Source organism: Canis lupus, chromosome 5, assembly GCF_048164855.1.
Source record: "Canis lupus baileyi chromosome 5, mCanLup2.hap1, whole genome shotgun sequence".
Taxonomy (NCBI): domain Eukaryota; kingdom Metazoa; phylum Chordata; class Mammalia; order Carnivora; family Canidae; genus Canis; species Canis lupus.
The window spans coordinates 55,232,863-55,259,532 of NC_132842.1; the positions used below are offsets into that span (position 1 = coordinate 55,232,863).

Below are 26,670 nucleotides of genomic sequence, written 5' to 3' on the forward strand. Positions count from 1 at the left end.
CCAGGGAAGCGCTGCGCGGCGAGGGTCTGGCCGAGGGTCAGAGGGTCGCCGCCGCGGCCGGAGACCTCCACGCCGACGTTTTAGGAAGAATACACAAACACCAAGGTCCTCAGATCCCGGGGAGCCCACGCTCCCCGCGGGCAGGAGGCGGGACAGGTGGTCCCTAACCCGGCCCGGGGATGCTCGGCCCCCTGCGCGCCCCGCCCCCGCGGCCCACGCTCGCGGCCCCCGGAACGTTCGTGCGTCGCCGCGGCGCGCGGGGGCAGGACTTCCGCGGCGTCCCCGGGGCGGCCTGGGCGGGACTTCCGGCAGAGCGGCGGCCTCCGGGAGCGGCGGGGCCGCGGCGGGAGCTGCCGGCGGAGCGGAGGTGGGGGCCGCGGTCGCGGGAGCGCGGGGCGGGGGCTGAGCGGCGCTACTGGAGTGCGGGTTGAGGGCGCGAGGGAGCGGGCGGCGGGGCGGGGGGCGGCAGCTTCCGTCGGCGGCTGCGGAGAAGCACCTGGCGCGGCCGCCCGGGGAACGGCTCTCCCCTCCTAGAGCCGAGCTCCAGCTTGGGGAGCTGTGGTCCTGGGTTCGAGTGTGACCGCGACGCCGTGAAGCTGCCTCTTGAGCCTCGGTTCCAGGTGGGGCAACAGGGATCGTGCGCATGTGCAGCAGGGCGCGGCCGGGCGGGGCGGGAGTGCGCGCTTGGCGGCGGGCGGCGTTGCTGCAGGTGTGGTTGGCTTGCAGCAGCGTCCTGAGCTCCCGGAGGTGACTACACCTAGGTAGGGGCTGCTCCAGGTAGGGCTGCTCCTAGGTAGGGCTGCTCCTAGGCTTGCGCTGGGGGCCGGAGCCCCGGGAAACGGAGCAGCTCTCGGAGGAGATGCGGACCTCAGGTCACCAAGGTCCTCTTTCCCCAGGAGGCTTACCTTCCTTCCAGCTTCCCTTGGAACATCGGCACTTCTGGGAGCTCAGTACCTGGGTCCTTATCCCTGTGGTTTCCCATTCATTGCAGGCAGCTCTAACTCGGCAGTCCTTGGATGCATCCGTGAGCGAGCCAGGAGTCTTCCTCTTTGCAGTTTCTGCTCATCGGTTCTCACTGGGTTGATGGACTTTCAGAAAATTAAGAGCAATAAACTAAGAATAAAATAACAGGTTGAAAATAAATAAATAAATAAATAAAACAGTTTGAATATTGGTATGATGGGGTGGCAGTAGTGACTTTCTAAGGATTTGAGTCTAAAAAGCATCAAGAACACTGTGTAAGGTATGTCCTTTTTATAATTCACGATAAATGCAATATCTTGTATGGAGGGTCAAAATGATCAATTTAGGGGCAGCCCGGGTGGGTCAGCGGTTTAGCACTGCTTTCAGCCCAGGGCCTGATCCTGGAGACCTGGAATCGAGTCCCGCGTTGGGCTTCCAGCATGGAGCCTGCTTCTCCCTCTGCCTGTGTCTCTGCCTCTCTCTCTGTGTCTCTCGTGAATAAATAAAATCTTTAAAAAAAAATCTTCAATTCAATCACTATTTGCTGTTACCACGTTCATCATCAAACTTACAAGCACCAGCACAGTGTGTTGAAATAACACAAATTTTGTGATTAAGTCACTTGTCATCATTTCAGACAGTCTACCAAAGAATATACTAAAGTAACTCACCAGAATTCCTGGAGCGAATAGATCTCTTTCAGTGCCAGGAAATGATTTGTCAATCCGTTGAGAGAGATAACGGGACTTTAGCAAGTAATACCTGATTTTAGCAGGTGCCGCAGAAAGCAGGGATGCCGTAAAAGCAGTCTCCAACTTGTCAGTAGATTTCTATTACGGAAGTCCGTTAATAGGTCAGTTCTTTAGATTTTAAAATGGATTTTTCTTTTTTAAAAGAAATTTTAAAAGATTTTACTTATTTTGAGAGAAGGAGGATGAGGCCAAGCATGAGCAAGGGGGAGGGTCAGAGAGGGAGGGAGACAGAGACCCTCTGTTGAGCAGGGAGCCGGATGTGGGGCTTGATCCCAGGATCTTGGGATCGCGACCTGAGCTAAAGGCCGATACTTAACTGACTGAGCCATCCAGGTGCCCTAAAATGTATTTTTCTATAGAAACCATGATGTAAGTGGAAAGTAAGGTCTTGCTTATGGTCGTTATTACAGAAATTAATTTTGCTCCTGTCAGTGATGGGATTTGTTTTGTCCTTAATGTCTTCTTGGCCCTTAGGATTCCTTTGATCCTTCATTTATGGAAGAAGGAAGCTGAAAGAAGAGTGTAGGTTGGGGAGGGAGATTCCATTTAGGAAGATGGAAGTGTGGATGTGACTGGGATGTTTATTACTTGGCTATGGTTAATAGAGTTCCCCACCACCAGTTTTATCCCTGATTGTTAAAGAAATACATGTTCATATGAAAAATACAAAAATACAGAAAGTAATAAAGAAGCAATAAACCAGTCACCCTTCATCTAGCTGAAACCATGTCCTATTTATTGAATTACTGAACATTTCCCTTTTTAATAGTTGAGTTTATAGTGTATGTTGAATATTGTTGTTTGAATTATTAGCTATAAGCATTTACCATTTATAAATAATAAATTTCCTTTTAAAACTCATGATTTTCATGGGGCACCAAGCTGACTCAGTCATAGAGCATGTGACTGTTGGTCTCAGAGTTATCAGTTCGAGCTCCACATTGGGCATAGAGCTTACTTAAAAAATTTTTTTGATGATGAGAAAATTCACACATACACAAAAGTGGACGGTACAGTGAGTCACCATGAGTCCATCACTCAGCTATAGTAACCATCACTTGTAGCTAATCTTGTTTCATCTATATCTTCACCACTTCCCGCAATTCTGTGGTCTTGTCCTATGACTATAATGCATTTTTGTTTTTAAAAATTGTAAAAAGAGGGGATCCCTGGGTGGCTCAGCGGTTTGGCGCCTGCCTTTGGCCTGGGGCATGGTCCTGGAGTCTCAGGATTGAGTCCCGCGTTGGGCTCCCAGCATGGAGCCTGCTTCTCCCTCTGCCTGCGTCTCTGCCTCTCTCTCTATGTCTATCGTGAATAAATAAAATCTTTTTTAAAAATAAATAAATAAATAATAAAAATTGTAAAAAGATGTTTATCTCTCGATGCCCAACTTGTGTGTGAATGTTCACATATATTTTTTAGGAATGGGGAAAAAAGTTCCATAAGGATTTTGTAAAGTATTTTCATTCAACAATTATTGAATAAATTGCAAAGAATTAGATGACCTTACATTCTGTTTGTTTTTTACTTTGTTTGCTTCCCTGTCTTTACTTTTCACATTGAAAAGTACGAATTTGGTGACAAGTATTTGTAGTAAACCCATAGTCTAATGAATTTTACAGGATATTGAATGATACATTTAAGAAAAAATGGATGAAGAACCTGAAAGAACTAAGCGATGGGAAGGAGGCTATGAAAGGACATGGTGAGTAGGGCATTATTACCCTCTTTTTTACACATTGTTTCTTATTGTTGTTCTACACCTTTATTTCTTCTCTTTCAGTCATTGGTTCTTTTAAATAAATTCATTAAAATATATTTAAGACATATTAAAATTTACCTGTTTCCAATTATAAGTCATTGATTTTTAGAAAATTTACTAAGTTGTGCAATCATCACCATAACTCATTTCTAGAAAATTTTTACCACCCCATTAAGATCCTTCATGCCCATTTGCGATCAATTTCATTCCTACCTCCAGCTGTAGACAACTACTAATCTATTTTTTGTCTCTACGCATTTGCCTTTTTTAGATGTTTCATGTAAATGTAATCATGTAATATGTGACCATTTATGTCTGGCTTCTTTCACATAACAGTATTTTCAAGGTTCATCCAAGCCGTAGCAGGGATCAGTAATGCATTCCTTTTTATTGCTGAATAACATATTGTATATCATGTTTTCATTCATCCACTCACCGGTTGATAGACATTTAGATTGATTACAACTTTGGGCTTTTACGAATAACATAGCTGTGAACATTCAGGTGCATATCTCTGTGGGGACTTCCGTTTTCATTTCTCTTGAGTTAATACATTTCTGGATTTTCAAACAAATTATTGCTTACAGGGAGATTCTTAAAGAAGATGAGTCAGGATCATTGAAAGCTACAATAGAAGACATTCTCTTCAAAGCAAAGAGAAAAAGGTATGTAACCTTTTTTAAGTGTGTTACAAAAAGTAAGTTATTATTATTATTTTTTAAGATTTTATTTATTCATGATAGACACAGAGAAAGAGAGAGAGATTGAGAGAGAGAGAGAGAGAGAGAGGCAGAGACACAGGCAGAGGGAGAAGCAGGCTCCATGCAGGGAGCCTGATGCGGAACTCGATCCCGGGACTCTAGGGTTGTGCCATTGGCTGATGGTAGGTGCTAAACTGCTGAGCCACCCAGGGATCCCCGTAAATTATTCTTTTAAAGCTTTCTGTCCACCTATACACACTCCTGAGTACTTCATTTCAGCTCTGTTCCAGGGAAACTGACCTTTAAACTCTTGAATTAGGGGAAGGGACCAGCAGCCTAGCACCTCAAAAGGGAAATGGGTCTTCAGGGACTATCCAAAATGCCTGTAATTATGTGGATCCCGTAAGTTAATTTACTTCACTAAACAATGCAGGTTAGTTGAAAAGTTACATTAGTTTTTTGGGTAATAGAGGACCTTCCATTAAACCGTTTGCATAATTTTAACAGAGTATTTGAACACCATGGACAAGTTCGGCTTGGAATGGTATGTTGATATTTTTTTTCTTTACCAGTACAGAACTAGATGGGTTAGAGAAACATTCTGTCTTGACAGAATTAATGTTAGTAATACAACAAACATTTTCTTTTTTTTTTTCTTTTTTTTTTTTTTGACAACATTTTCAAAGAATATATTAAAAATATGTGTCTAGAATATGTAAGTAATAAATGCCATTTTTACTTTCTGGTCAAAAGTGTATTTGAAAATTGTCCTTATTTGTGGTTTATTTTTGGTAGATGCGTCATCTTTATGTGGTAGTCGATGGATCAAGAACAATGGAAGACCAAGATTTAAAGCCAAATAGATTGACTTGTACCCTAAAGGTATAGTAAAATGATTTTAATTTATACTAAATGTGAGAAAAGACACTGAATTCTAAAAGAAGTTTATTTTACTGTAACATCTTTATTAAGATACAGTTCACCTACCATAAAATTAATTTATTTAAAGTGTACTGTTAAAATTTCTTTCATATTACAGAGTTGTGCAACATTATTGCCACAATCAATTTTAGAGCATTTTTATCATTACAAAAAGAAAATGCAGGGGGGCCTGCCGGGCTCAGTCAGCAGCGTGAGTGACTCTTGATCTCAGGGTCGTGAGTTCGAGCCCCACGTCGGGTTTAGAGATTACTTAGATAAATAAAACTATAAAGAAAAAGAAAAAAACTATAACAAACTTTCTGTAATTTTGCCAAACAGTATTCCACTGTATACAACTTTGGGTTGTTTCTACTTTTGGGGGCCATAATGAGTAATGCTGCTGTGAGTATTCATGAACAGGTTTTTGTGTGGATCATGTTTTCCCTTCTAAAGTTTGATTTTAGCCTGGGTACTTGTGTTTAATCCACTTTTCTGTGACCTAAGAGAATAGTAGCTGGGATGACTTGGTGTGCACCAAAGGGGGGAAGCTCAGCATGGGTGGCGTGCAGACTCCATTGAACTTACAGAGCTCCATTTTATCTTCTGACACTCTATTGACTGGTCTGTGTCTCGTTTCACTAACTGGGCCAGGGAGGGAGGATATGATGCATTTCCATGAGGAGATAGTCCCAGACTTTGAACTCTTTCCATTAATTATGAAGCATGAGGCACCTGCTTCACAGGTGTTTAGTGGTTGAGCACCTGCCTTCAGCCCAGGGGGGGATCCTGGAGATCCGGGATCGAGTCCCACGTCTGGCTCCCTTCGAGGAGCCTGCTTCTCCCTCTGCCTGTGTCTCTGCTTCTCTCTCTCTCTCTCTCTGTGTCTCTCATGAATAAATAAATAAAATCTTAAAAAAAAAAATTAAGTGTGAAGCTTGGATTCTTCCCTTCTGACAAGGAATGTTAGTTCCTGATTTCTTTCCCTATTCATTCATAACTCCTGGCAGAAGAAGAAAAAGATAAGATATACTCTCTCTCTTCACTTCTCTACCAAAGTAAGAGTATTAGCGAGATTTCTTGGAACTTTTTTCAGTGAGGAATGGGGCTTCATGGGAATAGGATGAGGTAGAAGCCAGGTCCTACTCCCGGACTCCATTCTGCTCCAGATTCCTCTGCTGCTGCTCTTATACACAAGTTTTTTAAATTTACTAGGTTAGATTTGTGCTTTATGTTCTCTCTTGGTAAATGTGTGTGTTTATTGCAGTTTTGATCAATTCTCCACAGTTGAATGACAGAGCATTCTCTCTTTAACACACTCCAATTGGAGTGTTATCTACAACTACTTTTTCAAGGTCCACCATAACCTCCAGAATGTGAAATTCAACTCCTTTTTATCTTTAGCAGCAAGTAGTTGACCGCTCCTTCCTTCCCGAAAGGGACCCTTCTTTTGTTTTTTGTCTGTTTTTGTTTTTGTTCTTTTTTTAAGTAATCTTACTGGTGCTGTGGGGCTGGAGCTCACAACCCCGATCAGGATTCGCACAGTCTTAAGTATTGAGCTACCCAGCACGCCACCATCCTTCTTCTGACTTTGGTTACATGGAGTCTCTTTTATTTTCACCTCAGGCTCCTCTCTGCAATTTTAGCATGCTGGAGCGCCCGAGGACTGGCCATAGTTCTTTTTTTCTATCTCCCCTCCTCCCTATACCTTCCCATGAAGAAATGTTTTTACAGAATGCATTTTTTTGAGTTAATACAAACCAGAGCTAGGTAGGTGTTTAACCACATCATTTAGGAAAATGATACAACAAAAGGCTATTTATGCTCTTTTTTTTAAGTAATTTGTTTCTCTTTTTTTTTTTTTTTTAAGATTTTATTCATTTATTCATGAGAAACACACAGAGAGAGGCAGAGACACAGGCAGAGGGAGAAGCAGGCTCCATGCGGGGAGCCTGATGCAGGACTCCATTCTAGAACCCCAGGATCACACCCTGAGCCAAAGGCAGACGCTCAACCGCTGAGCCACCCAGGTGTCCCTATTTATGCTCTTAATTTCTGTCCTCCCAGCCTAGTCAGGGTCTTGCTTTGTCACATGGTTATCCCTTTTCATTGTGTTTGGATTTACTCAAATCAGTCCCCTAATTAATAAACACATTCAAATTATTCCTAATTTATCAAAACCCATCGTCACTTCTCATTCTTGTTTCTGGCTTCATTGGATCTTTCCATGTTTATTTAGACTGATTGACTGATTGATTGATGAGAGACAGAGAGAGAGAGAGGCAGAGACACAGGCAGAGGGAGAGGCAGGCTCCATGCAGGAAGCCCGATGTGGGACTCGATCCCAGGACCCTGGGAACACAACCTGAGCTGAAGGTGGATGCTCAACCACTGAGCCCCCAGGTGTCCCAGATCTTTCCATGTGTAGATTATTTCTGTCTCATGTCCAAATGGTTCCATCTTTTACTTATCTTTTTATTTCTTTGAAGATTTATTTGAGAGAAAGCTAGTAAGAGAGTCAAGGAGGGGTAGACAGCATCTCCAGCAGACCCCCACCCAACACAGAACCTGACTTGGGGCTCAGTCCCATGACCCTGAGATCACCACCTGAAATTAAATCAAGAGTCAGACACTTAACCACCTGAGCCATCCAGGTGCCCCAGTTCCATCTTTTATTTTATTTTATTTTTTTAAGATTTTATTTATTTATTCATGAGAGAGAGAGAGAGAGAGGCAGAGACACAGGTAGAGGGAGAAGCAGGCTCCTCAAAGGGAGCCTGACGTGGGACTTGATCCCAGGTCTCCAGGATCACGCCCTGGGCCAAAGGCAGGCGCTAAACTGCTGAGCCACCCAGGGATCCACCCGGTTCCATCTTTTAAACCCAGTTCATAGCTTACCATTTTATATTCAGGCTTATTTAATATTGTGATTTTTATTTATTTGAATATTTTCAAATTTATTTTTGTTTATTTAATATTTTTACTAAATATTTGAACATCTCTAAGCCTAAAAATCATGATAAATGATAAATAGGTTTCATAAAACATATTCTGTATGGTTATTATTTTGCCCTTATCTAGTATTTTTGCTTTCTTTAAACAGTTGTTGGAATACTTCGTAGAAGAATATTTTGATCAAAATCCTATTAGCCAGGTATGTAGATAAGCGATGGAATTCAGAATTAGATTTCTGATATTACTGCCAGTTATATTTATTTTTAAAATGGTGGGCATACATTCTATGAATTATTTTAAGTGATCCATATTGTGTACCAGTTTCTGGTATATTTATCAACGAAAAGCAAGGCAACTCTAAAAGTTAAATAATGTACAGTGAACTCCTAGTTAAATTTCTGTCAAAGACATCATGAGAAAAAGTTTCTTACATGTTACTTATGCCTTTTATAATTAACTAATTTATTTTTGTTTTTATTTTGAGATTGGAATAATTGTAACAAAGAGTAAAAGAGCTGAAAAACTGACCGAACTCTCAGGTATGCATAAAATTACCTTTATAGGACTCAAGGACTCGGCTCTATTTATTCAACCTTGTAACCCTGTTCATAAGGTTGCCTAATAAGTAAAATGAAGACTTCTTTTATGCTTTCCATGTGAAACTTAATAACCTCTCCATTATATCCTCCATTAAATTCTTGGTATCTAAGATGAACTGCTTTAAATTCTGTACAGTAATGAACACTACTGCAGTGAATGTAAATGTTTATGACTTACACATTCTTATCCTGAAGGTATTAAGATAAAATTATTTTAACCATTCCCAAAATACACTTAGTCTTAAAAGTAATGTATTAAAAGTCAAATCTCAGGCAGCTCCGGTGGCGCAGCGGTTTAGCGCCCCCTGAAGCCCAGGGCGTGATCCTGGAGACCCTGGATCGAGTCCCATGTTGGGCTCTCTGCATGGAGCCTGCTTCTCCCTCTGCCTGTGTCTCTGCCTCTCTCTCTCTCTCTCTGCATCTCTGTGAATAAATAAATAAAATCTTTAAAAAAAATAAAAAAAATAAAAAGTCAAATCTCTAAAGAGCAAAGGGTTTAAAAATTGAATTGCAGTTATTGTTAATAATTCAGTTTTTCTGTTCGCATGACATGCCTAATTGAATTTTATTCTCTTCAAAGATAGTGCAGATTTTATTTGCTTTGGTATATGTGCTGTAATAAGTTCACATGACTAATTCTATTTTAGTTTCTGTGAAATACACTATCCCTTAAATCCAGTTCTCATCCTTTCATCCTCACCAGTACAGATTAGTGCAAAATGACATATATTCGACAGTAATGGTTGTTCACGATGGCAGTAAGGATTGATATGTATGTTAGGCTGCAGTGTTCAAGAAATTCAGTTGTGAATAACCAAAAAAAAAAAACAAAAAACAAAAACACACTAGCTTTATTTTTTTTTTATTTTTTTTTAAATTTTTATTTATTTATGATAGTCACAGAGAGAGAGAGAGGCAGAGACACAGGCAGAGGGAGAAGCAGGCTCCATGCACCGGGAGCCCAACATGGGATTCGATCCCGGGTCTCCAGGATCGCGCCCTGGGCCAAAGGCAGGAGCTAAACCGCTGTGCCACCCAGGGGTCCCTCACACTAGCTTTAACACATAAGGGAAATGATTGGCTCATCTCTGAAGGAGGGCTGAGTTCACCCATAGTCTTTTCCGGGGTTCTTGGCTGTTTGGCTTCATTCTCTGAATGTTTTCTGAGGTAAAAAGAAGTCTGTTATCAGCTCCATGTCCACATAACCCTTGTAGTCCTTAGCTTCAGCACAGGCCCCACAGGTCTCTGAATGGCCCTGCTTGTGATCTGCCCATCGTTAAGCAAAGTGGCCAGAGGAAAGAAGTATTTTTTGGTGGGCCTGGGTTATTTGCCTGTACCTGCAGCAGGAAGGAAGCAGTGTAAGCAGCAGGATTATGATACTGTGAGGAAAGGATGGTTTCCCTAAGGAAGGGATGTATGGCCAACCCTCCTGCACCCTTCCCACATTCAGAGTAGTTTTTTCTGGATGCCAAGGAAGTCCTATGTAGAGGGATGCAAAATCCTCTGGATGTTCTGATAGGCCTGTTGATGGCACCCTTTATCTCTCTGATAGAATCACTGCTATAAACTACACCGATAATAACGTAGTATGTTCTTTTCCCGGACTTCCCGGACTTACAATACAATAGGAGAGGAACAAGATAGTTTGTATGGTACAGTAGAAAGAAAACTAGTAGGTAGAGAGCCAAGAGACTTAGGTTTAAGTGCTGATCTTGCCAATGGTTGGTATTTGTCTTTAGGCAGATCTTTAACTTGTTAGAATCATTTCTCACTTATGAAATGAGGGATTTGGACTTGGTAAGGTACTTTTCATTTCTAAAATTTTATGATTCCAAGAATAAATACTTAAAATGTGTATTAAATAATGGCAAATGCTTATTAGTATTTTAAAACTCTCTCATAAATAAGAACATGGAGAAGCTCCAAGTAGATGAATAGACAAAGATAATTCATACCAGGATAAAAACAGAAACAAAGAAGCTATTAAAAAAGAAATTTTAGCCAAAGAAGTGATCAAAAAAACAAAGCAAAACCGCTCAACAGTTTATTATTTTATATATTTTAAACGCACAAAATGAAGTTTAAAAAGCAGTGTATTGCTTGTGGATCCATGGAGAAACTGGTATTTATAATGCTGATAGATTGATGAATTTATTTTACATTTTTTGGAAAATATAAAAAAATAGTTGTTCCTTGGAATTTATACTTAAGAAACATGAAAGAAGAAAAATTCTCATTCTACAAATGCACTCTTTGTACAGTAGTGAGAGATTGGGAAATGTTCAACAGAGGGAGAGACAGAGAAAGAGGGAGAAAGAAGCAGGCTCCCTACTGGGAGCCTGATGCGGGACTCCATCCCAGGACCCCAGGATCACAGCCTGGGCCTAAGACAGATGCTCAACCACTGAGCTACCCAGGTGCCCCTCTAATGCTTTTTTTAATCCCCTAAAGAAAAATAGGGAATTGCAGTCATTCTTCTATCAGTGAATTTTTGCTTCACTAATAATAAATTTATACCTCCCTGCTCTGCCTCTTACTTTTCTACATAGAAATATAACCTTTTTTTTTTTTAAGATTTTTATTTATTCATTCATGAAAGACACAGAGAGAGAGAGAGGCAGAGACACAGACAGAGGGAGAAGCAGGCTCCATGCAGGGAGCCCGACGTAGGACTCGATCCTGGGTCTCCAGGATCAGGCCCTGGGCCGAAGGTGGTAAACTGCTGAGCCACCCAGCTGCCCGAAATATAACTTTTTGTAGTAAAAACCTTCTGTAGACACACTTGAAATGGCAGTTAAACTAAACATGAATAGCACAAATAATGTACATTATGGAATTGGAACAGCTGACCTCAATGGCCATTTGTAGGTTCGCATGTGAGTGGACAGCCACGTCTGTGTCACAACAGCTCCCTGGCTGCCAGAGTGTAAGATACAGCGTCATTTCAGGGATGTTAAAATGTAAAAGTATATGAGTCTGGAAAGGAAAAAGTTTTGTGCTTTAATAATATTTAAAATATCGGGGATCCCTGCGTGGCTCGGCGATTTGGCGCCTGCCTTTGGCCCAGGGCATGATCCTGGAGTCCTGGGATTGAGTCCCGCATTGGGCTCCCTGCATGGAGCCCGCTTCTCCCTCTGCCTCTCTCTCTCTCTCTGTGTCTCTCATGAATAAATAAATGGAATCTTTAAAAATAATAATAATAATAATAAAATCAAACATGTGCTAATAGGGCACCTGGCTGGCTCAGTCAGTAGAACGTGCAACTCTTGGTTTCGGGTTCATGAGTTAAAAATAAAAAGTGTGCTAGTACATAGATACAGATCATTTTTATTCTATCTTTCAGTATGCATAAAAGTGCAATTTACTAAAAACATAAATTGAAGAGATTTCTGTTCTTTAACAACATATAGATAAGTAAATTTGGGGAGAAACAAATTTCTGTAATGTATATATAAAATGTTATTATAAGTAGATTATTCCATTTCTATTTTAGGAAATCCAAGGAAACATATAACATCTTTGAAGAAAGCTGTAGATATGACCTGCCACGGAGAACCCTCTCTCTATAACTCCTTAAGCATGGCTATGCAAACTCTAAAGTTGGTATTTTACATTTTTTATTTGTAATTGGTGTCAAATTTTTTTGAATGAATTGAGATGATAATGTATTAATAGGTGTCTCCATAAACTGAGCTGTAATGAAACTTAAGAGAAATAGGTAATGTTTCTGATGTTTAGTGTGGTGTCGGTTTCTAATTTTCATTTTACGTCTGAGTTAATAAGATTCTTGAAGGTTTTAGAAAAGTATAATTAAAACTGTAGCTATATTAGTTCAAAAGAAAATGTTGATGAAAAAACATATATATATATTTTTAAAGATTTATTTATTTATTCATGATAGAGAGAGAGGCAGAGACACAGGAGGAGGGAGAAGCAGGCTCCATGCTGGGAGCCTGACACGGGACTCGATCCCGGGACCCCAGGATCACGCCCTGGGCCAAAGGCAGGCACTAAACTGCCGAGCCACCCAGGGATCCCCTGAAAAAATATTCTGTTAAAAATTCATTGTATATGAAATTTAGTATGATTTAATAATTGAGTTTGTTGTAGATTTATTGACTTTTAACTTATTTTGTAGTACCTCTGCAAATCAATAGCACTTTTCTAGCAAGTTCAAATATGTGGAATATAGCTAAGACCAAAATATTCTGTTAGTGCTAGCTTATATATTTTTATCCCTGGATAGTGTGTCCTGATTTTTATACCTTTATATAACAGACGTTTTTCTAGTTTTGAAGTAGATGAAAAGGAGATAGCACCCACGTTAAAGGTAGGCACAAGAGCAGCATCCACAAATGAATTCTGAGAGCCCAACGATACAGATATTAGCAGGAAAGCTGTAAACAATTGAAAATTGCTCCAGAAAGCATAGAAAACAGTTCATCAAATCTTAAAGTCTTATAAATTATGATATAATTGAATGATACACAAACACTAATGTTTATGAATGTTATGACTCTGAATCATCATGAGGTTAAATTATAGCCTTTAAAAAAGACGTATGTTACTATTGTCAAGACACACCTTAAAGTTGATCCGTGCAATATTGTTATCCTTTCCAGTGTACACTTTAGACTTCATACAAAACGAATCTACTAATTTGTAAGTTTGATTATGTCAGGAACCTTATTCATTCTTGCTTAACATTCTAGTCCCAGAACCTAAAAGAGTATTCAGTAAGAATCTATGGAAAGAATAAATGAATCAATATTTTTTGTAGCTTATTTTAGAAAAATTTACATTAGCACATTTAGAGATACTCAATTCATTCCTTTGTATTATTAAAACAAATGAGATATTCTGTGGTCTGAATATATAAACCACATGTACTGTTTGGGTAAATTTTTTATTAATTTGTTATACCTCATTGGAATATATTTTATCTTTCTGTAGACACATGCCTGGACATACAAGTAGAGAAGTCCTAATCATCTTTAGCAGCCTCACAACTTGTGATCCATCTAATATCTATGATCTAATCAAGGTAGAACCACTACATTTCTTTATAATCCAAACCAGATTTATAGCTCTGAAGAGAATTCGGTAGTGAATTTATTACTAGTTTTCAGAAAATTATTTTCTCAAATATACTAATTTTTGCATGTCTTTTTTCTGCCCCCAAACCCTTCACTTACATGGATTTTATGAAGACCCTCAAGGCAGCTAAAATTAGAGTTTCTGTCATTGGATTATCTGCAGAGGTTCGAGTTTGCACCGTACTTGCTCGTGAAACTGGCGGTATACATCTATATTCTTCAGTATTTATTTATAATTACTATGTAAGATGTAGCAGTTTATTAATTAGGATGTTTTCATCTGTTTTAAGGTACTAAACTTAAATCACTTCATGTCCTGAAATCTATAATATGGATAGTCCTCTTAAATGTATCACTGATTCTATAAGATATTGTCTCACAATGCATGGATTTTTTTCAGTAGTTATTTCAGTGTTTAGAGCATGCATTAATAACGTTTGAGACACTAGAAATGTCACTAATATGTAATACTTTGTAAAGATCTAATAACTTGGCTTTAATTCAATTGTAATTATAGTTATTCCCAGAGAAGTCAATTTAGAGATGTCATTTAAAGGATGTTTTTAAAAAATGATAATTTAACTTAAATACTCATTTTGAAAATGTACATTTTCAGATGTTAAAACTTTTATAGAATAACATAACTAAAATTATGAACTAAATTAGGAACTAAAATTGAGGGGTGCTTGGCTGGCTGAGTTGATAGAATGTGCAACATTCGATCTCGGGGTTGTGAGTTTGAGCCCCAAGATGGGCATAGAGATTACTTAAAATATTTTCTTAAAAAAATTACAATCGATACTTATGTTTGGAAAACTGATTTTTTTCTTTTACTTTTCATCTAATTAGGCACATACCATGTTATTTTAGATGAAAGCCATTACAAAGAATTACTGACACATCACGTTAGTCCTCCACCTGCTAGCTCAAGTTCTGAATGTTCACTTATTCGCATGGGTAAGTGTTTATTTTGTGTTATTTTCAAATGAATATTTAGGGACACTTTGGTGGCTCATTTGGCTAAGCATCTGACTTCTGCTCAAGTCATTATCTCCAGGTCCCCAGGTCAAGCCTGTGTTGATCTGAGCAGGGAGTCTGCTTGTCCTGTCTCTGCCCCTCCTCCTGCTCTTGCTCTTTCCATCTCTCTCTGAATAAATAAAATCTTTAAAAAAAATAATAAAATAAAATGGATATTTATTTTTAAAGATTTTATTTATTTGAGAGAGAGTGCACATGCAAGCACAGGGAGGGGCAGAGACAGAAGGAGAGAATCTCAAGCAGACTTCACACTGAGTGAGGCCGATCATGGCCCTGAGATCATGACCTGAGCTGAAATCAAGAGTTGGACACTTAACCAACTGAGCCATCCAGGTGCCTCTACTTAGTTGTTTCGATATGTAGATAGACTTAACATTTTATGTAATGAAGTTGTTTTTTATTTTTATTTTTATTTTTTTATTTTTAAAAGATTTTATTTATTCATTCATGAGAGACAGAGACACAGGCAGAGGTAGAAGCAGACTCCATGCAGGGAGCCTGACGAGGGACTCGATACCAGGTCTCCAGGACCAGGCCCTGGGCTGAAGGTGGCACCAAACCGCTGAGCCACTCTGGCTGCCCTGGTTTTTTTTTTTTTTTCTTAAGATTTTATTTATTTATTCCTGAGAGCCATAGAGAGAGGCCAGTGCGGGGGCGTGGGGGCAGAGACACAGGCAGAGGGAGAAGCAGGCTCCATGCAGGGAGCCCGATGTGGGACTCGATCCCGGGTCTCCAGGATCATGCCCTGGGCCGAAGGCGGTGCTAAACCGCTGAGCCACCCGGGCTGCCCTGAAATTTCTTTTTTATGGTTTCTGCTTCTTTTGGACGTGTTTCCAGAATTTAAAAATATGTATGGAGGGCGCTTGGGTGGCTCAGTTGGTTAAGCGTCTGCCTTCAGTTCAGGTCATGATCCCAAGGTCCTGGGATGGAGCCCCACATGGGGCTCCCTGCTCGGTGGGGAGCCTACTTCTCCCTCTCCCTCTGCCACTCCCCCTGCTTGTGTTCTCTTTCTCTCTCTCAAATAAATAAGTAAATAAATAAAATCTTTTTTAAAAATTTGCATGGAAAACCAAGTACATGGGTTTAGGCATTCCAAAATTTTAAACGTAGAAGTATAGCTTATATAAAACGAAAGTGGACAACCATGTAATAGATCCCTGCATTGTGTCAGAAGTAGTTAAAAATTACCCACATTTTCTTTTTAAAAAGCACTATGTGTTATTTTATTTTATTTTTTTTTAATTTTTTTTTTTTATTTATTTATGATAGTCACACAGAGAGAGAGAGAGAGAGAGGCAGAGACATAGGCAGAAGGAGAAGCAGGCTCCATGCACCGGGAGCCCGACGTGGGATTCGATCCCGGGTCTCCAGGATCGCGCCCTGGGCCAAAGGCAGGCGCCAAACCGCTGCGCCACCCAGGGATCCCAGCACTATGTGTTATTAATTAGAATCTGTGATCTTTAGATCTAAAGATCTTTAGATCTGTAGACTCTGTGATCATATGTATGGATGGATCTTTCCTCCACATTCTCCACTTTTAATTTTTCTTTTTTTTAAATTAATTTGTTTATTCATGAACGATAGAGAGGGAGAGACACAGGCAGAGGAAGAAGCAGGCTCCATGTAGGGAGCCTGATGTGGGACTCGATCCTGGGTCCCCAGGATCACACCCTGGGCTGCAGGTGGTGCTAAACAGCTGCGCTACCCGGGCTGCCCTCTCCACTTTTAATTTTTCACATAACCTGGAATTACAGTCAATTTGACCTCACTATAATAAACAGATCTGAAGGGCAGTAGAATACAAGAAACGTACAATTTTGTGGGCTTTCTGGTAGGAACATTTTTAGGTTCCTAGTTCTAGAATTTTGATATTTGCTTGAAAAAAGAAAGTAATACATTTTCTTCTATCAAGGATTTCCGCAACATACCATCGCTTCTCTGTCTGACCAAGATGCAAAGCCCTCTTTCAGCATGGCGTAAGTAAAACCCTTAAAACTGTCAGTGGTTATGTTTTGACACTTTCAATTCTGTCCTGTAAGTTATAAATTTAAAAATATAAACTGAAGTTGGAGGGCTCGGGGTGTAATGGCGTATGTAAGAGGCTACCTTCTATGTAGCACTAGCAAGGAGTACGGACTCTGTCTGTAGAGTAATCTTTGGCAATTAGTGCTAAGTAAAACAGCAAGGTAGAGAAAAATGTGTAGTATGCTACTACTCATCTAAGAAGAAGGTGGAGACTTTTTTTTTTTTTTAATATTTTATTTGGGCAACCCCAGTGGCAAAGTGGTTTGGCGCTGCCTGCAGCCGGGGGAGTGATCCTAGAGACCTGGGATTTAGTTCCACATCGGGCTCCCTGCATGGAGCCTGCTTCTCCCTCTGTCTGTGTCTCTGCCTCTCTCTCTCTCTGTCTCATGAATAAATAAATAAAATCTTTTATTTTAAAGATAGAGAGAGAGAGGCAGAGACACAGACAGAGGGAGAAGCAGGCTCCATGCAGGGAGCCCGATGTGGAACTAAATCCCAGGTCTCTAGGATCACTCCCCCGGCTGCAGGCAGCGCTAAACTGCTGAGCCACCCAGGCTGCCCAGAAGGTGGAGACTTGATTGAATATAATTATATGTTTATATTAATGACAAAAATAGTAATGGAAATAGAAAGTAAAATAAAAAAATGTATGCCTGGCTAGGGCATGGAGAAAGGCAAAGGGATGGCTCCTTGACGTTTCTGAACATACCTTGTTTTAACTTTACATAATCATAAAACAAAATTAAATTAAAGAAAGTAATTCTTAAAAATCACAAATAAGAGTTGTGTCCCCAGTTATCGGGGTACCATAGAGACTGAATGTCCCGTCTTCCCTCCTGCCACAAAACCAGACAAAGTACATGAAATAGTGATTTTCAGATGTGGACAACAGCCAGTGCAGGTAATGATCCTTGAAACACATGAAGTGGCCCCTGTGAGTGCAGCTTACTGCCTGGAGAGAATTTCCAGGCTGCAGTGCAGGGAGGGAAAATCTACTCAGAGCCTGGATTTCTTGCTCAGGTGAAGAAACAGAATTCAGAGTTTGGGGAGGCTGAAATGGCTGTAGTTTTCCAGGCACAGTACTAGAAAGTAAGGAGCTATACAGAGAGCTCTTGAGACCACAGAGAGACTTCCCCATGAGTCATCAGCTGAGTTATGATCGTCACATTCGTGTGGAAGCTACCTGAGGCCCACGAAAGAACCCCTGAAGAGGAGAGAGGTGGCCTAGTCCGTGGAGCTCACAGGAGGCATGCAATAGTTCATGTTCCCCCCAGTCAGTGTGGAGGGATCTCTTAACATTGGGCATTGAACAGAGTCCACAGTGAGGGAACCAAAATGACCCTAGACTAACAGCTGTTCTGGACAGCCTAATGAACTCGAAAGCAAGTTTTGAACAGATCAAACTATTTCCAAGTTACTTAACTATATTCTAGAAAAAGCCCCAACATGTTTAAGGGAATACCAGAAAGTCCAGCACCTAAAAGAAAGAAAAATTCATAATGTCTGGCAGCCAATCAGAAATGACCGGGTATGCAGAGAAGGTGGAAAATATCCTCCACAAGAAGGAGAGAATCAAAGAACAGAAACATACCCAAGAACAACACAGTTGATAGAATTAGTAGACAAAGTATTAAAACAGCTATTACGGGGGGGGGGGGGGGGAACCCAGCTATTATGAAAAAGACCTGAATCAAAGTTCTAGAGACAAATACAGTGTCTGAAGTGAAAAATATACTGGATGTGATTAACAGCAGATGTCACTAAAGAAAAGAGTGAATTCAGAGACATTAATGCACTTGGGGCACCTGGCTGGCTCAGTCGGGAGAGCATGAGACTCTTGATCTCAAGGTCATGAGTTTGAGCTCCACATTGGGCATGGAAATTACTTAAGAAAAAAAAAAAACAGTAAAGACATTAATGCAAACTATTTGAAACAAATGCAGAGAGGAAAAAAGGTAAAGAATGAACCTCGCCTAAGTAAGCTGTCAAACAACTTGATGATTTTATTTTATTTATTTAATTTTTTTAAAAAGATTTATTTATTCATGAGAGACACAGAGACCCAGGCAGAGGGAGAAGCAGGCTCCATGCAGGGAGCCCGATGTGGGACTTGATTCCCAGACTCCAGGATCACACCCTGGGCCGAAGGCAGGCGCTCAACCACTGAGCTACTCAGGGATCCCCAGCTTGATGATTTAAAATCAGGGTAGCATACTTTTTTTTTTTTTTTTTGCTATAACCATTCACATCTTTTTGTATCACTTTAATGTTTCCTCCCACAGGCACCTGGATAGCAACACGGAGCCAGGACTTACATTAGGAGGGTATTTCTGCCCTCAGTGTCGGGCAAAGTACTGTGAGCTTCCAGTTGAATGTAAAATCTGTGGTAAGAGACCAACTGTTCTCTGTCTAGTAAATTAATCTTGAATAACTTCTTACCTATATTGCTTTTTTTTGTTTTTAAGACTTTATTTATTTATTCATGAGAGATGGAGAGAGAGAGAGAGAGAGGGGCAGAGACACAGGCAGAGGGAAAAGCAGGCTCCACGCAGGAAGCTCGATGTGGGACTCAATCCCGGGTCTCCACGATGACACCCCGGAGCCAAAGGCAGGCACTGACCTGCTGAGCCACCCAGGGATTCCCTCCCCATATTGCTATTAAAGTAAATGTAGGGGATCCCTGGGTGGCTCAGCGGTTTAGCGCCTGCCTTTGGGCCAGGGCGCGATCCTGGAGTCCCGGGATCGAGTCCCACGTCAGGTTCCTGGCATGGAGCCTGCTTCTCCCTCTGCCTGTGTCTCTGCCTCTCTCTCACTCTCTATGTCTATCATAAATAAATAAATCTTAAAAAAAAAAAAAGTAAATGTAAATGTTAAACTCCGCCTGTGTTTCTCAATTTAATCTGTGAGAATAGAAATGGCTAACTTTTTTTACTGAGTGCCCAGTACTCCATTTCTCAGAATAAACCTGGTATTCTGGAACAGTTTTCTGATTATCTTTCTGAAATGAGTATGTTCTTTAAAGGCTTTGCAGTAGATCTTATTGACGTTTCTGCAGCTCTTACCTTCATAAAATAAGTATATATAAGGGCAGGGAGGAATTCCAGGTAATAGAATTGTAGAGTTTTGTTTCATTTTTAAGGAAGCAAGTGGCCAACAGAGGTCACACAGTTAGTGACAGAAGTACGACTCTATCCTGGAATTTTCTTTTTAAAGCAATATGTAAATGAGGAAATGCATACCAGCAATCTTAAAAAAAAAAAAAGCAACCTTGAAAATATTTAACCTCTTATATGACATTTCAGGCATTGTCTTAGTGAGCTCTGGACTATTAAACATGATTCCCTGCTTCATTTGTTAGGTCTTACTTTGGTGTCTGCTCCACATTTGGCAAGGTCTTACCATCATTTATTTCCTTTGGATCCTTTTCAAGAAATTCCTCTAGAAGAACATAATGGAGAAAGGTATATGAGTTTTGATTTCTATCTGTTACATGTGATACAGTAATGTTTGAATGCATTGTTACAACATTAAAAAAGATAGTCATATTAGGGATCCCTGGGTGGCGCAGCGGTTTGGCGCCTGCCTTTGGCTCAGGGCGCGATCCTGGAGACCCGGGATCGAATCCCACATCGGGCTCCCGGTGCATGGAGCCTGCTTCTCTCTCTGCCTGTGTCTCTGCCTCTCTCTCTCTCTCTCTCCGTGTGACTATCGTAAATAAATAAATTAAAAAAAAAAAAAAAAGATAGTCATATTGGACAAGACAACTTTTTTTTTTTTTTAAGATTTTATTTCAGAGAGGAGAGCCAGAGCATAAGCAGGGGGGAGGAGATAGAGGGAGAAGGAGAAGCAGACCCCCTATGGGGAGCCCGATGCCAGGCTTGATCCCAGGATCCTGGATCATGACCTGAGCCAAAGGCAGAGGCTTAACCAAGTGAGCTACCCAGGCGCACCACCCCCTCCTTTTTTTTTTTTTTTTTTAAAGATTTTTATTTACTTATTTGACACAGAGAGAACCTGAGAGCACAAATGAGGGGAAGAGCAGAGGGAGAGGGAGAAGCAGACTCCCTGCAGAGCAGGGAGCCCCATGGGATGCAGGGCTCGTTCCCAGCACCCTGGGGTCATGACCCGAGCCAAAGGTGACACTTAACTAACCAGCTGAGCCACCCAGGAGCCCCAAGATTACGTCTAATATGGAAAATGAGATGGTACAATGCCTTGGTTATGACTGAAGTGACTCATTGCTAAACAGATCTGGATCTCTAGAAATCTATTAATTTCCCTAAGCCCATCTCTGTATATAGTACCTGTAGTTATATGCTGATCAGTCGGCTCTCCAAAACAACGAGAAAGCCCTGATTTGCAGCCTTAGGTTATTTCCGTGGTGTAAAACCATAGGATTTATTCAGAAGGTCTAGTATTAGCATAATAAGAGAAATAGAAGTTCAAATAAAGCGTAGGAAAGAAATAGCTAAAGGATATTTTCTACTATTGAAGGACGAAGCTTTGTAGATTGGAAGGGACCGTCTGGTGCCCCACACCATTAGGGAAAACAGACCCACACTGAAGTTCATTGTTGTGAAATTGTAGAATATGCAGCAAAACTCTAAACATTTCTAGATGAGGAAAATTAAGTCCCATACTCTGGAATTAAAATTGTTTTGCCTCTCAGTAATACTGGATACTGCCAGGGAGCGATTTCCTTCCAAATGTGGAGGGATGGTTGTTACTAATTTAAATTACAGGCCTAGGGGATCCCTGGGTGGCGCAGCGGTTTGGCGCCTGCCTTTGGCCCAGGGCGCGATCCTGGAGACCCGGGATCGAATCCCACATCGGGCTCTCGGTGCATGGAGCCTGCTTCTCCCTCTGCCTGTGTCTCTGCCTCTCTCTCTCTCTCTCTCTGTGACTATCATAAATAAATAAAAATTAAAAAAAAAATTTTATAAATTACAGGCCTAGCAAACCTATCAATTAGATGTAGGTAGAATAAAGACATTTTCAGATTTGTGAGGCCTCAAAAAAGGGGCTTTCTGGAGAACTGTGAAAGAGATGATTCAAAGAAACTGCGAAAGAGTATGACCTGAAGAGAATAGGAACATTGATCTAATTCAGATGTGGCTAGGATGATGATAAAAGGAGATTCCAGAATGATACTTTTATGTCAGATATGGGGAATAAATAGTCCAGCTTGGAGAGGGTCAGAATGTGCCAGGAGAGATGTCACCAAGAGGGTGAAAACTAGAATTTCTGATGTAGGTAAACACGTGAGGAGGTTTTTTTTTTTTTTTTTTTTTGGTATTTTTTTTTTATTGGAGTTTGATTTGCCAACATATAGCATAACACCCAGTGCTCATCCTGTCAAGTGTCCCCCTCAGTGCCCTTCACCCAGTCACCCCATTCCCCCCCGCCCCCCTTCCACTACCCCTTATTCATTTCCCAGAGTTAGTAGTCAGAGAGAGGACATTTTGGATTTCTCAGGGAATGGTTGGGGCTGAGTTGGCAACAATTACGTAGAAAACTAAGCAACAATATAGTTATTAACAACAATATAGTTATTAACTTCAGGAAAAAAATATGTTGAAGATGGGAAGAATTGTGTTATGTGGCTCAGCTGAATGTGTTTATATAGTCTTAACAAACTAAATGTAATGTTCTTCTACTCAAAATGATTTCATTATATAGAATTAAGAATGGTGTTAGTTATGTGTGTGTATATGCTATCGATTCAAGAGGGTTAAAAGAAAATTAAATTCCCATCTTCTACATTTGGAGGTTTACAGCCAATGCCAGAAAAAAAGAAAAAAAGCAATAGCACTGTAAACATAGGTAACTATCAGACTTTTAAAAGTTTTCACTGTTTGGGGAACTGGAAATGCAGTGGGAGTGGGTAGGGAGAGAGCTGCTAATTTTGTAAGCTTTGAAAACTTTTAACTTTTTAAACCATTCCTTCAACGTTAAGCCCTTAAGCATCCACACATAATTTAACTTCTCTTCTGTCCGTCTAGAATTGTACCAGCTGTCTGCTCCTCACTCTTGAGAGTCGCAAAGTGGTTGCTCAGATTATTTTCTTTTCTTTTATTTTGAAGAATATTTTTTTTATTTGAGAGAGAGCAAAAAAGAGACCATAGGCTGAGGGAGGAGCAGAGGGAGAGGGAGAAGCAGACTCCCTGCTGAGCCCCCCAACGGCAGGGCTCATCCCAGGACCCTGGGATCAGAACTTGAGCCAAAGGCAGACACTTAACTGACTGAGCCACTCAGGCGCCCCCCAAATCATTTTCTGTAAGGCTTTATTGCCTCACAGAATCCCAGTAGCGAAAGCATGCTCGTATTTAACCTTGAGGGAAATAATTTTTTTATTTTTTATTTATTTTTTAAAAAAAGATTTATGTATTTATGTATTTATTTATTTATGATAGACAGAGGGGGCGGGAGAGAAAGAGAGAGAGGCAGAGACACAGGAGGAGGGAGAAGCAGGCTCCATGCAGGTAGCCCAACGTGGAACTCGATCCCGGGACTCCAGGATCACGCCCTGGGCCAAAGCCTGGTGCCAAACCACTGAGCCATCCAGGGATCCCTGAAAATAATTTTTTTAAGTAGAATTTTGCTTATGAGATGTCCTTGGGATATACTGTAGAATTTTCTTAAGTTACTGGTATTCTTAATTCTGTCTTTCTCATAGAAGTTGTGTGTAAAGATAATTGTTAATTATAGGATTCTTGTTACTGAGATTTTGCTGAGCTGTTTTAATGAGTGAATTCCTAATAAAATGATTCTTAAACTTTCTTTTTCAGATTTTGTTATGGATGTCAGGGGGAATTGAAAGACCAGCATGTAAGTTCATGTGTTTTCTAAGTATTAAATAATTGTGTTTTTTTAAAGATTTTATTTATTTCTTCAGGAGAGACACAGAGAGAGGCAGAGACCCAGACAGAGGGAGAGGCAGGCTCCCTGCAGGGAGCTTGATGCAGGACTTGATCCCAGGACCGGGGTCACGCCCGGAGCCAAAGGCAGATGCTCAACCACTGAGCCACCCAGGCCTCCCTAAATATTAAACATTGTACAAGAAATATTGAGGAAATAGCATTAGAAGTTTTTGGTGCATTATTGAAAACCAGGCTCCTATCAGGTTATTCCTCGGAAGTATGATAACAGTAGGGAAAGATAAAATGGGAGCAAAATGGTTTCAGTAGTCTGCTTTATAGTTCTGCATTTTAATTTTTCTATAACAGTATTTTAGTACTTTAAACTGTCTTTTGTCTACAGGCTAAATGGTATTTAGTTTGAAATTAAAAGCTTGTTCTCCAAAAAAAAAAAAAAAAAAGCTTGTTCTCCGTATTGTGTTTTAGGCTCTGTCACAATTCATTTTTTTTTTTAATTTTTATTTATTATTTATGATAGTCACACGGAGAGAGAGAGAGAGGCAGAGACACAGGCAGAGGGAGAAGCAGGCTCCATGCACCGGGAGCCCGACGTGGGATTCGATCCCGGGTCTCCAGGATCGCGCCCTGGGCCAAAGGCAGGCGCCAAACCGCTGCGCCACCCAGGGATCCCTGTCACAATTCATTTTTAAGTTAATATTTAAGGTAGCTACTACAGACCAAAGGCTGTTCCCTCCCAATGTGCCAGTGAGAATATTTTTTAAATTTTTGAAGGGGACCAATTTGAATGTATACACTTATGTAAAGATGCAAATTAGACCACTATCTAGCTTTAAATTCTTATTAATTTAGTTAGGTATCCATATTTAAAACTATACTTTGTGCACTGTATAAAATATCGGTTGGAAGGATTGCTTGCTTGGTCTACTCTCACATTTCATAAAACAATTTTAGTAAGTTTCACATGCCCCTTTGACATCAGTAGCTTTATCCTGACTAGAGCCACCTTTGACTCATTTGACATTTCTTAACACATTGTTTTTACTTCTGTGCTTTTTGAGATGTAATAATTTTTTAATCTCTGTATGATGCTGCCTTGGAAATTTCACCCCAAGGCACAGTATCCAAATATGTAATATTGATAAAATAATGGGTTTTTTCTTTTTGCCTTATATGTGTCTTTTTCCATATTCTTTAATTGTTAAATAAAAGGAGAATATAACTTGTGCAGTTGTGAGGTCCTCTGTTTTTTTTTTTTTTAAAGATTTTATTTATTCATGAGAGATCCAAAGAGAGAGAGAGAGAGACAGGCAGAGGGAGAAGCGGCTCCATGCGGTGACCCCAATGCAGGACTTGATCCCAAGTCCCTGGGATCACAACCCAAGCCGAAGGCAGATGCTCAACACACTGAGCCACTCAGGCATCCTTGTGCTTTTCTTTTTAATCAAATCAGAGAAATGACGTAAGCATTTGAAGTTAGCACTAGGGCAGCCCCGGTGGCGCAGCGGTTTAGCGCCGCCTGCAGTCCAGGGCGTGATCTGGAGACCCTGGATCGAGTCCCACGTCAGGCTCTCTGCATGGAGCCTGCTTCTCCCTCTGCCTGTGTCTCTGCCTCTCTCTCTGCATCTCTATGAATAAATAAATTAAATCTTTATAAAAAAAGAAATAGCACTAATTTCAAGCTCATGTATCTTCCTCAGATAGTTAATTAAAATGAAGTAATTGAAAATACCTTACAATACAAGAGACTTTAAGGAGTCAAAAACAAGGTAATTTTCTCATTTGTAAGGAATAGCGTTTTTTGGGGGAAAAATAATCATCTTAGATTTGAGAACAAATAGTACATTGGAAGTAATTAGGTAGATGCGTGGGGAAAATTGATAGAGAAAAGAACAAAGCAATTTGAATGTCTTCTAGCTGTGTGGTACTTAACTTTTGGAAACTCCTTTTTAAATTTTCTTTTCTGTTTTTCACTGCAGGTCTATGTTTGTGCCGTGTGCCAAAATGTTTTCTGTGTGGACTGTGATGTTTTTGTTCACGACTCTCTCCACTGCTGTCCTGGCTGTATTCATAAGATTCCAACATCTTCAGGTATTTGATTCCAGCAATTAGTAGACAGTGGATGCAATAAAAGGACATTTGCAACTGTAAATAAAATGAGTCTTCAGAAGAAGCTCCAATTAAAAATATGAAGATGGAAAATCTGATTTAAGAAGCTGTTTGGTAAGAAGACTTAGGATTGGGGTGCCTAGCTGGGTCCTTCATCAGAGCATAAGACTCTTGATCTCAGGGTTATGAGTTTGAGCCCCTTGTTGGATTACTAAAATAAACTTTTAAAGAGGGGAGGGGCGGGGGGAAAACAAAGAAAATGTGGGATTTTACTAAATTTTAAAATTTGTGTCCTTCACAGAAATGCCCAGAATACAATAGTACTTCACTTTTAATTTGGTTTTCTGTTGTTTTGAGTTATAATGTTTTCAAAGTCATTATACATTATTGTTTTTAAGTTACTTGTAATAATTAAATTGGTACGTTAATTTCATTGCTTTATAATTAAATACAGAATTGTTTATTTTTCTTCAATTTTAGTGTAAAAGGAAAATTAACTGTAAGTTCATAGGAGATGAAAATTAAGCAATAATTAGGCAATTATTACTGTTCCACCCACCTGAGGGGTCTCTGAGCTTAACTAAAGAATCATAATATACATCTCGTGCATCTACGACTATTTCATAGCTGTGACCAAAAGGGGTCTTTTTAGGTCTAAACATTCAGTCACAAGATGACCGCGGCCGCACATGGCACCAGTATACTGCAGGGGATATTGAAGAGGAGCCGCGGGCGGCCGGGAGGGCAGCATGGAGCAGTGCTCCTCAGCCGCAGCCCTGGAGCAGGTCACCCGGCTGCAGTTCAGGTGCCAGGTGACGGGTCCTTCACAGGCCGTCAGGGCCACTGTCTCTTGCATGAAGTCCCTGAGTACAACTTC

At 40.4% G+C, this 26,670-nt stretch overlaps 1 protein-coding gene across 2 annotated transcripts; it reads left to right on the plus strand.

Annotated features, from left to right (window-relative positions):
- The first annotated feature begins 260 nt into the window (after positions 1–260).
- On the plus strand, positions 261–26,267 carry GTF2H2 (general transcription factor IIH subunit 2). 2 transcript variants are annotated; one of them, XM_072826738.1, is made up of 17 exons: positions 261–367; positions 992–1,243; positions 3,338–3,420; positions 4,065–4,142; positions 4,686–4,722; positions 4,974–5,060; positions 8,200–8,250; positions 8,536–8,590; positions 12,144–12,249; positions 13,604–13,694; positions 13,861–13,948; positions 14,596–14,703; positions 16,697–16,760; positions 19,092–19,195; positions 20,168–20,270; positions 23,598–23,637; positions 25,664–26,267. In XM_072826738.1, exons 3-17 carry the CDS (start codon positions 3,365–3,367, stop codon positions 25,781–25,783), a joined length of 1,188 nt encoding a protein of 395 aa, XP_072682839.1. In that variant the 5' UTR covers positions 261–367; positions 992–1,243; positions 3,338–3,364; the 3' UTR covers positions 25,784–26,267. The 2 variants fall into 2 exon arrangements, with proteins under 2 accessions (XP_072682839.1, XP_072682840.1); XM_072826739.1 differs by lacking the exon at positions 992–1,243 and having other exon boundaries at positions 336–367.
- Positions 26,268–26,670: the final 403 nt, after the last annotated feature.